The 12,190-nt window shown below is 45.1% G+C and overlaps 1 protein-coding gene across 1 annotated transcript in view; it reads left to right on the plus strand.

The window, feature by feature from the left end:
- The window catches only part of STRBP (spermatid perinuclear RNA binding protein), a gene marked incomplete at its 3' end in the record, with an annotated part of 66,004 nt that extends 65,026 nt beyond the window's left edge, over nucleotides 1–978 (plus strand). The window contains exon 16 of the mRNA XM_080708499.1: nucleotides 884–978. Within this exon, the coding sequence (XP_080564625.1) occupies nucleotides 884–978 (95 nt within the window). The remainder of the gene's footprint in view (nucleotides 1–883) is intronic.
- Between the last annotated feature and the right edge of the window lie 11,212 nt (nucleotides 979–12,190).

The following is a 12,190-nucleotide window of genomic DNA, read 5'->3' on the forward strand; positions in this document are numbered from 1 at the left end:
GGTAAAGTGGGCAATGTAATACAAACGTTAGAACACTTCTTAGATGTATATTACATAATATGTTTTTTCTCCTTGACCTTTTGTCTTTACTAGTGGTGGGTGATACTTTAATAAAACCTCATCACTTGCTGGAAGTAGCTGTAACTTATCATTCTCATCTTGTGCATTAGTGGCTAGACATAAATAAGAAGGGCCCATTTCAGCTGGGAGTTTTCATGTTTCATTGATTCGTTTTGCTGACCTATGGATGAAACAGAGCCATCACTGAGAAGAAAAAGCATGGCTGGTAGTGTCCAGTTTTTATTAATTAAATATTTACAAGAGTCCTCTGTTTTTGGAATACTATTAATTGGCAGCTGCAGTTGTATCATTATTTGAAATTGATTTTTAAATTTAGATTCCAAGTTGGAATCTCCCTGGAGATTTCTCTTTAGAAAATTCTTTTGAAGTAGCTGACTCTGCTTCACAACTTAACCCCTCTCTGATGGAGAAAAGGGAGCTGTGCTGTTTTCCAACATGATGGCAGTCATTTCAAATGGTTTCTACCAAGTCTTTTTTTTTTTTTATTTTGTTGTTTGTTGGAAGTTACTAACCATGTTGTAAACCTGCCCAGTTGCTGCAAACTTTTACATTTCTCTGCTTTACTTAAAATAATCGAGCTGTTGGTCTTTTGTTAGAAGTGGTAACCATGCAAGTTCAACTGTTTAAATTCTGTAATGAATTAAGTGTCCCCCTACCTTTTGCCCTTCCCACCCCTCCATTTTGTAATGAAAATTCCACTTACAGCTGAAAGAGCAGAGAAATATAAATGGAGCTCTTGGCTTCACCAAATTGCGTGAGATTAACGTAAAGTTTTGCTTCTCTGCTCTTTTCTCCACTGTAGGTGGTTTTTTCATTGACAGCCCCTATTGCCAGCCTCTGAGCGTCGCACCATTTATTATTCACTTGGGCCCTCAAGATTTCTTCTCTGACTTCTAGAACCATCAGGTTGTCTGGCTTGAAATGGCAATTTCTATGTCTTGGTCTTAAGAGCAATGTGACACCCTGAGGCTTTCCAGCTTTCAGGCACACCACTCTGATACCTTCTTTTTGAAAGCAATGACTGAGCATTTCAAAGAAGAGCAATACTTTGTCCAAAGCCACGGTGTCTGTTTTAAAACTTTTCCTTTGGAAACCTAGCAATATCTGTACTTACCCTTTATAAAGTGTAGCTCTTGTCGGGAAGTTTACAGACCAACATAGAACTTAGATTAGAATTTGCCTGCGAGCTGTGCTATCTTCTGATAATTTTTAAACTTTTTTTAGCACATAAATTGAATAGCTACATTCCTGACTGTGTCAGCTAGCACTATTATAATTTCTCTAAGGTAGGGGTCCTCCTTGAAGCCTTATCTTTTGGAGGGGGGTGGCACCTCACCAGGGATGTGGCTGGCAGCCTGTGTCTTTTCTGGCTGCAAGAGCGCCCCATCTCTTGTGTCAGGTTATGGTCCAGTAGATTTCCAACATACCTCATGCTGACGAGGTGGAGGCGTAGTATCGAGAAGCAAAGAATCAGGTTAATGTAGTTTCTGACGTCTCTTGTAATTTCTCTCAAATTGTTAATTCGGGGAACAAAACCACTGATCAGTTTTGCAGACATTAGTCTTTTCTTTCTTTTTTTTTTTTAACTTGGGTGAATGTTTGAAAATCATAAATCAGTCACCATTATTAATTGAAGAGCTGGGAATACCTCGTTAATGTTTTTTTAAAATTGGTGTTGGACCCTCTGTGTATTTCAGGTTAATACTTTTAAGCAGTTTTCAGCACGTTTATCTCACTTTATTCTCGTTCTCCTCGGACCTTCGTAGCCATATCACTTGTATAAAATAGGCTGAGATATAGTGACTGTAAGCTGTGATCTCAGTATACAAAGGTAAGCTCTTTTATTTTCTGATTAAAGAGAAAAATAAGACAACTTGCATATATGACAATCATATATGATGTATTTGATCTCTTAGGTCTTATGTCATTGCATTACCTTTAAACATTTTATTTTCTAAATGTAAAATAGTTTTTTTTCAGCATTTGTCTTAATACCCTTGTAAATGCTTTTTATTCAGGAGAGACATTTCACATTCACCAAATATGTGTATTTGTGTAGAAACTGAGGCCATAACATGTAAATCACACACACAGGTACTTGTTTAAATATAAGAATTCAGTGGTAGGGACAGTTCACCTAAGAAGAGTTTAAAGACAGGGCACTCTTCTGGCCAAAGTGCGAGAATTTCAGAAGCAACAAGATTGGTGAGAGTGCTGGTAGGGCCCACATATGTAGCTGTTACATAAGTGGAGGATCAAAGTGCCAATTTCTCAAGGAGAGAACTTCTCTGAGAAATGAAAATCTCTGATCTGTGTTGTATGCCCCAATACAACAACAGCAAGAAGCCATAAAAAAAAAGCAATAGAAAATGAAAAAAAAAAAAAAACCAAACTATTATGGTAACTATGGGAAGGTATATAATTGACTGAGTTAAACTCATTATTTGCTGAATCAATTTTAGCAAGACTCAGAAGGTGACTATCGAGTCTGCAGAGACCAAATGGACTTAAGGCAATCCATCTGTTTCTTCTAGGCTAGGTAGCTAGAATATTTATTTCCCACCTCATTCAACTGTCCTGGAGTTTATTTAAAAGATGTGAGGGTTAGGCCAGATATTTTAATAAGGACTTGCTTCGTTTAGTGTTTCCATAAATGCATTTCATTTCATTCTGTGCTAAGGTTGTATTTGTGTGTGTGTGTGTGTGTGTGTGTGTGTGTGTGTGTCTAGATATAGATTAAAATTAATTTCATGTTTTATATAAGTTTCTAAGTAGCAGTTTCTGTTTATTACTAACTTTAAGATTGCTGGAACAACTTTTTTCCCCATATAGAAAATCTGTATGTATATTTCACGGGGGCTTTGGCATCTATAAAATGTACAAGGTAGAGCTGGCTAGTTCCAAGTGCAGCACATTCCTGCTTGAGCAGCCCTGTGCCTACTATGTGCCAGGCCCTTTTCTAGGTATGAGAGAACAAGGCTTAGACCTCCTTAAGTCTGAGAGTCTCCTTGTTGGTAGCATGGTAGCATGGCCCTTTCATAAATATCCTACTTTGGGAAACTGTGTTAGCCATGGCCATAGAATATTAATTTAGTTAATAGTTTAATTACAAAATATTGGCTAATGTCAGCCCTTTGACATCATTGAAATTGATATCGCTTTGAAATTCATTCATTTAACATACTTCCCTGGCACTTTTCATGGCCTGAGACCGGCTCTGGTCTTATTCACAGAACACTGACCACATTTTAAAATGACATTTGGAGCTGGGCACAGTGGTGCACGCTTGTAATCCCAGTACTTGGGAGGTTGGGATAGGGAAATTGCAGGTTCAAAGGCCAGCCTTAACAACTAGCAAGGCCCTCAGCAACTTGAGTGAGACCCTGTTTCAAAATTAAAAAAATAAAATAGGGTTGGGGGTATGTAGCTTAGAGGCAGAATGCCCCTCAGTTTCATATTCAGTAAAACACACATATACATTTACACACACGCACACACACAGAGTAAGTAAGTAAATGCATTTGAGAACATTCTACTGATATAATCATTCATTATAATTTCCCTATTTTTTAGATTTCAGACCATAGTGGAGGAAAAGTACTCAGTAGTGAGTTAGGGGAAAGAGTTGTGGAGATTTTTTCCCATTACAAGCAGTTAGATTTCTAGCAATACATAGACTTAAAAGACCGAGGCCATTATGAGCAGTTAGAGCTGAAAGCAGCTGATAGTGTTAAGTGGTCGTCCTTCAGTTTCCATTCTCATGCCAGTGCCTCCGGAGGAAGGTGGGCATCTCTGAGGTCATCCACAGCAGGAAGGGTGTGGTGGTACTCTAACGCCTATGTTATCAATCTGATGCCGTGCCGTCCCATGACCATAGTTGCTCAGTGTTACTTAGAGGCCTAAAAGGGAGATTGGTGGCAAGTGAATAACAACAGCAAAGTCAAGAAACTGTTGCTGAGGTGAGTTTCAATATTGATGTGTTTTTTTCTCAAACACTTATTTACAGAGTGAGCACAGAGTTTCTTATATAAGAATGAATTCCTTCTTTTTCTAACACCATCTTCCAGAAAGACTGTTTTAAGTCAAGAATTCAAGTTAGCTGTAAGAATAGATACATCCTTTCTCACTTTATCATCTCAGGAGCTAACAGCTTCCATTGATGTTTGAAGCAATGATCTTTGGAGGTCTTTAAAAATAGTACCATAATGCAAATTGAGTTATGTAAGCTTTACAGCACAGCTCAAAATAAGGAACAGAAACCACATGGTAATCTGGGCCAAAGTATTTCTCTCACTCCAGCACATTCCCACAGGGCTTGGTGAACAGATGAGTTAATACACATAGTTGCTTTGAATGGTAACCCAGTACCCAGGAAATACTGTTAGTGCTAGTTACTCTTGTATAGTTAGCCAAGGTGTAAGGTGTGTGGTAAGGGTTGTGACAGGTGGCTGAGAAGCAGGTGGATGGCCTGCTTGGGGTGGAGCTATATGTATTCTTCCATGCTGAAAGGGTTGGGCTGTCAGCACACATGAAACACAAACCAAGTCTCAGTGATGGCTGGTGGGGCAAGGTCCTGGCTGGACAGAATTGCCCATGTCTTTGCTATGGTTGTTAATTCACTAGACAATTTGTTGCAAAGGGCTTGTAAGTAGTTGGTTTGGGACTTAAAGCTGGTAAGCTTAGAGTGTCTACCTGCCGATTCCAAGTTGTCTATCAGTGCATTAATTAAAAAAAAACACAGCAAAAACATGTTGTTTGATTACAGCTACTGCAGAAGCTGACCTGTAGGGCTTATACTTCTTGGTGAGCCAGGAACAGTTTAGCATAAGCCAGAAAGAAAAGAGGACACTGAGTGGCATGCTTAGAAGGCTGTGCCTTCAGATGCTCCTCTGGAGAAATCCTAGCAGCTTGTCTCTTATAGTTTGCCTTGATATTTTGGTAGGAAAATACACATTCATCACCTCTCCCTTCTGTTAATCTTAGAAACAAATTTATCATCTTTTTTTCCCCCAACTATACCTGCTGGTTATAGTTGGGAAATTGCTGTTTGACAAGAGAAAAATGGGTAGATGGTGTGAACTTGCTACTGTTGGGTTGACTATAGGGTGTATAGCTTACCGTCATTCCTAGTTTGCCTGTGTCTGCAAATAATCCAGGAACCTCTGAAGAAAAGTGGATTGGTGTTGTCCCTGGCTATTGGTAGGAGGTAAGCTAAGTGGGGAACATAGATTGATCTCTGAGATGCTCTGAGTTTGTAAAAACTCTGTGAACAAGGACTAAATATCAAATAAGGTAGATTTGCATTGTAGTTAACAGGTTTTTCTTGGATCCAAGAAGTACTTGTATAACTAATGTCCTGGCAAAAGTTATTACATTTCTCCCCAGTTAAGGCTATTGGTAGAATCTTTGCCTCTTTCAGTCACCTCTGAAAGAAGGCCTCCCTTCCCTTTTAGTTGGTAACATCCTACTCTTCTTGCTCCTTCTAAGGAGGTTTGTGTTCTCTTTACTTTCAACTACTAAAGATGACCTGGGCTGCTTCTGCTGCAGGTTGAGTGAAGACTGCCAGTATTGTACAGGCTGCATAAGCATGTCAGATTCATGTGCCCTAGCTGGAGATGGATGGTCCAGAGTCATCTTTCCCTACTGCTGGGAACATTATCTTAGCACTGCAAAGGAGCCTGGTCCTCCTTTGCTCTGTTCCAGGCTCTGCATTCATATGTCAGCTAAGCGTCCTGAGTCTTTTCAGTTAACAGCAGCTTTCGTTTAGGTCATTTTGGGCATGGTCAGTGGATTAAAGAAGCAGGAATGGCAGAGAGGAAGGACAGTTGCCAGAATTGGTAGCTTGGGTATAGTAGGCGCCTGGACATTCTTAATTCTCCAGCAGCTTTCTTGAAGTTGGTAGTACGCTTGTTTTACAGATAAAAAGTCTGATGCCCCAAGTTAAGTGGTAGAGTCAGGAATGTAGCCTAGGTTCGTTCACTGCCAAAGACTCTTTTTTTCCTGTGGTATGCTGCGGATCACAAAGCTAGACATGACAGCTGTACTGGACTTGGGTCCTCTGATTTGAGGTTACTCCAGGCCAGAGATCCTGGTCTTAAAACAGGGATCATTTTTTGGCCACTTATAAAAGATTGTCCAACAAATTGGAAAGACATACTGAAAGAACACAATGGGGCTATATATAGAGGGAACTTTTGTATTTAAACTTCTTTTGCTGTTTGGGTATCAATGAGAGGCCGAGGTACATTTCTTTTCTTTTCCTTTTTTTAAATTTTTGTGGTACTGGGGTTCCTGGAAGCCCTTCTACCTCCGGGCTACACTCCCAGACACCTATTTTTTTTTAAATATATATTTTTATTTGGAAACAGGGTCTCTTAAGTCAGCGAGTCTGGCTTTGAACCTGCGCAATCCTCCTGTCTCCGCCTCCCAAGCACCGGGATTACAAGTGTGCGCCACCACGCTCGGCTTTGAGGTACATTTCTTAGCCCATGTTTCTGGGTACATGTTCTCTGCCTGGCTGAGAAAGGTGATGGGATATCTTCAGAAATAGGAGCCTGGCTCTGAAGGGAGGCAGGGCTTTGGCTCCATGGTGAAAGGAAGATGGGGGAAGTGGCAGATTTCAAAGCCTGTTCTCACTGCAGGAACTTCCCATAGAGTGGGCTTCAGGGCAGGCGGCCAGGCTGCCAGCCGGGAATGTGCATCTTCACTCCTTGTTGGGCCTGTTTCTGATGATCCAGTCATGGAGAGCTCTGGGGCCTCTAAATTTCTGCGTGTGGGCTGTTTTGCTCAATGTGTCTGATTCTGCTGCTGCAAACCACTTTCCTAGCTCCATGCTAATAGATGCCAACTGGGTCGCTCCTTAGCTGTAGGTGTGTATGCAGATGGATACTGAATTCTTTTTAGGGAAAAGATTTCCCCATCCAGCCCAAGCCATGATCTTCTATGACAGCGTTTCTGAGCAACCTGTTGTCATCCCGGGGAGCATGAAGAGGGATGCTCTGAGTTTTTAGAGCATGCCATCTGAGGGAAGCAGTGCAAGTACCTTGCTCACATGAGTAGGACACAGAGTTCTGTAGAGCCTCTTTGCACTCCATATTCTATTCACTGCTTTGCTGGAGAGTCCTGGAGAAGTGCTGGTGTGAGGATTGTTGGCCTTACTCTAGGCCCAGAGATTCCCCAGACCACCCCTCTTAATCACTGAATTTCTAGCCACACAGATGAATGTTTCTTATGCTCTCTGTGTGTGTGTGTGTGTGTGTGTGTGTGTGTGTGTGTGTGTGTGTGTGTGGTATTGGGGATTGAACCCAGGGGCATTCTACCTCTGAGCCATATCACATCCCCAGCCCCATTTTTCTATTTTTTAATTTGTTATTTTGAAACAGGACTTCACTAAGTTGTGAGGGCCTAAGTAGCTGAGACTCGCTACAAACCTGCGATCCTCCTGTCTCAGCCTCTTAAGTACTGGGATTACAAATGTGTGCCACCACGCCTGGCTTTCTTAATGCTATTTTGAGGGTTAACAGAAGCTTCAAACTCCACACCGTGGGATCTACAAGTTTTCTTCCTTTGCAAGAAGACATGGAGCTTAAAGTGACTTGCCCCAAAACGCACAGTTTTGGTAGCAGAGTCCACACGCTCTGATGGCGCTGTGCTCAGCACTCTGCTGTGTGCTGCACTCAGGCCGTTGTGCAGTGTTTCCTCCTCTCCCTGATATATTATACGGACCTTTGGGGGCTGTGTCTCAAAGACAAAACAAGCAAAAATTAACCTATTTCTCCTCGACCCTGCCCCTGGCCCTCAGAGCCCCAGGCTTCTGTGCTCATTTTTTTCCTCTTGTTTCTTTGGAAGGTTAGCTTGTTCCTGGGCAAGATGACTATTTCCACAGACCATCTTTTGCATTGTAACTGAGCCTGTATGTAATCAAGTGCACGTTCAGTAATTGCCACTTGGGAGATACTGAGGCTGGAAAGAAGGGAGGAGACATTTTATTGGAGGTAGGATTTTATGGTTAACCTCTTATTGACGTTAGCTATTCTGACCAGGCCTTCAACTTGTGCCCTAGCCATGGAGTCTGACATATGTCCCAGACCACTCTGACCACAGGGCTTGTCTTAAATCTCTCCTTCATGTAGATCATCTCAGAAAAATCCCTCATGCCCCTAAAGATAAAATATAGAGGGCACGATTCAGGTGAGAAGCCTGTGGAAGCTGGCACCTGAGCAGCTCAGGAAAGCTGAAGATACCTTGAAATAAGATCAAAGGACTAGGATGTGGAGGCCAGTGCAGGGGAGACCTGGGTAAGCATGGACACGCCTACCAGCTATTTAATGGGATGGTGTTTGCTTGTTTGTGGTTCTGGAAGAGTGAGGACAGTCATGGCAAGCCAGCAGGGCAGCTTGACCTGCACTCCACCTCCCCTGAGGGTGGTGGGCTGCCTCGGGAGAGATGAAAAGTAAGCCCCGTGCTATTGGTGTGCTCAGGAAGCCAGTTCGGAGCCATGGGGTCATTTTGGACTTAACTCTGATGTGATTGGTGCTGAGACAACTTCTCTCTTCTTGGGCACTGGGGTTTATTGAGAAGACAGTTACTGTTACCTGCTACTTTTTGACAGCCTCCATGTTGGGTGAAGGAGCTGTGAAAAAATGGCCAAGAAGCTCCAAGAAGGGGGACTTGCTGAGGTGGAGGTATGGAGCATGCTGGGAAGAGTGCTGAGCAGAATCAGGACTGTCTCCTGTGGTGGGGCGCTCGGCAGCAGCTCTGCCCCTGCTGGAGATGCTCTTGCTGCAGCCAGGGCTGATTACTGTCAGGCTCATGCCTAGGTCACCAGCCCCTGTGACACTCGGAGGATGGAAGGGGCTTAGAGCTGAGCCAGAGGCACAGCAGCTTGATCAGAGTGGCCCAGGCTTCCCTTGAGGGTGGCCCAGAGCTGGCAGGTGTCTGCCTGGGGAGGGAGAGCTGTGTGCACAGAGAAGCAAGGCCTCCTGAGCAGCATGCGGTGCCTTGTTCCCGGGCCTGGGATGATGAGGGCGAGGTCATGGGTGGGATGTGGAGTTTGTGGCCACTTTGTGAAGGTGTACATGCTTTGTCCTTCAGTGATTACTATCATCTGCCATTGTAAGAGAATTTTGGAGGGTTAATTTGGATAGCCAAAGACCAGAGTCAGGATTGGTGAGGAATAATAGGCTGTTGCTACTTCCTGGGTGATGGAGCTGCGGCAGAGATGGAGACAGGAGTGAAGTCTGCACGGGCAACCTTCTCTGCTGTGCAGAGCAGGGCAAAGTAGCTGCTAGTCCCGGACAGGGACAGCAGCGTGGCCTGCCAGAGCACCGTAGTGGGCAGTGGAGGGGTGGGGGTGATGGACTCTGACCAGTATGTGGAGGCGTCCTGATGTAGGTGCTGCAGGCCAGGCCCTCCTACTGGCTGGGGACGGGCTGTGGCAGGAGGTGTCTCCACCGACAGTAGACAGGTGGGCTTGCAGCCAGGCGGCCAGCACCTTCACTCTCCCCTGAGTTTTTGCATGACTGTTTGCCAGTTAGGGCATGGTAGGCACTGGTGTTCCTTTATACTGAGGCTTTTTTTTTTCCTTTTCTTAATTTGTTGTTTTTTTTACATGGGACTGGAGCTTGTGTGTGACATGGTCTTTAGCCAGATGCAAGGATCAGGATTTATATACAGAGTTAACGAAGGAGAAAACAGAGACTGAGATTACTGAAGGATTTGGTTTGGACTTTAGTTTTGTGTCAGTTTCAGTCTTACCTCTGCTTTTTCATGAAGAGGTGGGTAAGGGAGACAGGAGGAATCCAGTGGGCTTGGTCCTTTTCTTTCCTTTCTGTGGTGCTAGACAGGTGGTCTCCCATGCAGCGACAGCCCTGGTAAGGCAGGTGGGTTTCGGCACCTCTGTTAAGGGACTAGAGCTTCAGGGGCCGCTATGGCTTGGTGGCCTTACAGCAGAGCTTTGGAAAGGTTAAAGGTGCAGATACCAGTCCCATCAGCCTTTGGGTAGCCAGAACTCCAGGGCAGGTGTCTCTGAGCGGCCTTGTCTATCACCTCGGGCCACACAGGTATCTTTCATGTGTGTTACAACATGAAAATACATGAGGAGCACCGCCAGAGCCCTGGTGCCAGCGGTCTGCTCCTGTAAAGGGTCAGATGCTGCCATAGCGTTCCAGGCTTGACAGCCCTAGTCTGTGTCATGCTGTGCACCTCTGCTTGTAGCACAAAAGTAGCTTCAGTGTGGAAACAGTTGAATGTGACTATGTCAGGAAAACTTCCCTTATAAAACCAACAGCCTTATTGTGCTGCTGTTTGCCTTAGACTGTGGAGCTTACTACCCTTTGGCTTAATCGTGATGGGAAACTCCCTTCCTGTCTGTCACCTGGACCCAGGCATCTCCTGTGCCACTCCTGTGTGGGAACTGAGGAGGAGAAAGGTGCAGCCCTTCCCAGAGGGAATTTGGGCTTTGACTGACAATTGGCTAAAAGGCAAAATACAGCGTAGGGCTCAGAAAGGCCCATGGTGTTGGCCCTTGGAGGGGTGCAGGGTTGGGGCTGGGCTGGGCTGGCTTACGGGAGGTAGCATCTTGCAGCGGACGTCTAGAAGGGAACACTGAGGGTTGGTGTGACTGGTCACAATGAGGGCGTGTGTGGATATACAGGCACACAGTGGGGTAGGTTGGGAAAGGCGCAGGGTGCCAGGCTCAGGGGCACGGGCACCATTCTCTAGGTGGTAGGGCACCAGAGGATGTTATGCTCAGGAGGGTAAAGTCACAAATGGACTTAGACCATGCATGTAATTGCAAATTATGCCTCTCAGGTTCGTTTGGACATCTCCCCCAAGGGAGAGGTAGCTCATGGCACTAGGGCTGGGAAGTAAGGCCAGAGTTGGGCAGTTTTACTAGCCACTGGCTTTAGTGGGTCGGTGAGTGCCTCATCTTTATTTTGGAAATGCCAGGGCTTGACAGAACTCTCCATCTTCAGGCCTTTTCTCTCGTCCGATCTTAATGATCAAGAACTAGATGAAGGAAACATTTTATCTCAATCTAATTTTGGCTTGGGGCCTTGGTATCTGAGGGTAAAATGATAGAGACCTGACTCCCCCTTTGCTTTGGAATCAAGTCACGGACATCTTTCATGTGTGTTACAATGTGACAATACACAGGAAGCACCGCCAGAGTTCTGGTGTCAGCGGTCTGCTCCTGTGTAGGGTCAGATGCTATGGTAGCACAAAAAAGGCCAGGAAGCCCCGTGGAGCAGACTGGCCTCCTCAGTGTGCAGCCAGGCCGCCCAGCCCCCCAAGGAAATCCAGAGGTGCTGATATCACCTTCACGAGCCTGCAGGTGGCTCTTGCCTCACATGCTGCTCTGAGCTGGGCCCTTGCTGGAGGACAGTCAGCAGGCCAGGCGCCAGCCCTAGGAGCAGCACTGTGCAGAGGTCTCCTGCTTTCCTGTTTCCTCTCTGTGGTTTCAAAGGAGTAACTTCATAGACCATTGGTGGGAACCCAAGGAACCAGATGCTGCTTGCTCTCAACGAGGTGGCTTTGCAGTCTCCAGGGTCGAGGTGAGGGGTACAGAAGGAAGAGGCTGAGAGGAGTTGTGCCTGTGAGCACTGTGGTGTCCGCCTGGTCTTGTCTAGCTCCCTTTCTAATGGGGGATGAGCCTCTGATTTTCTGCCTGGTCGACTCTTGGGAAAATGAGGTGGCTCTGAGGCCCTGACACAGCTGTGACTTCTCGTCTCTTAAGAAAGCACACTCCTTTGACCCATGCTAGCTCCTGGTCATGGTCTCAGGGCCACCTGCCTTGTTTTTCCCATGTAGAGAAACAGATGACAGAAAGTGGTGGGTGTTTTCAAACTCTACCCTAAATATTTCTCTTGCTCTGGGAGCCATTTTTCTTTCATTTTATTAGATAATAAAGTGAATTAAGAATTAGGGATATGGGAGTTTTAGATAGCTAGGAAGACTGTCTTTAAGTTTCTTCTCCACCTGTAACTTACTGGCTTCCTGCTGCTCACAAACACCCTAAGAGGATTTTGGTTCAGTGGGTCAGTGGCGAGACACACTGTGTTGGTGCAGCTGTCTCCTTGATGGGCTCCAGCCATGTTCCAGGCCTCTG

This window comes from Muscardinus avellanarius (genome assembly GCF_963383645.1).
Source record: "Muscardinus avellanarius genome assembly, chromosome: 13".
Taxonomy (NCBI): domain Eukaryota; kingdom Metazoa; phylum Chordata; class Mammalia; order Rodentia; family Gliridae; genus Muscardinus; species Muscardinus avellanarius.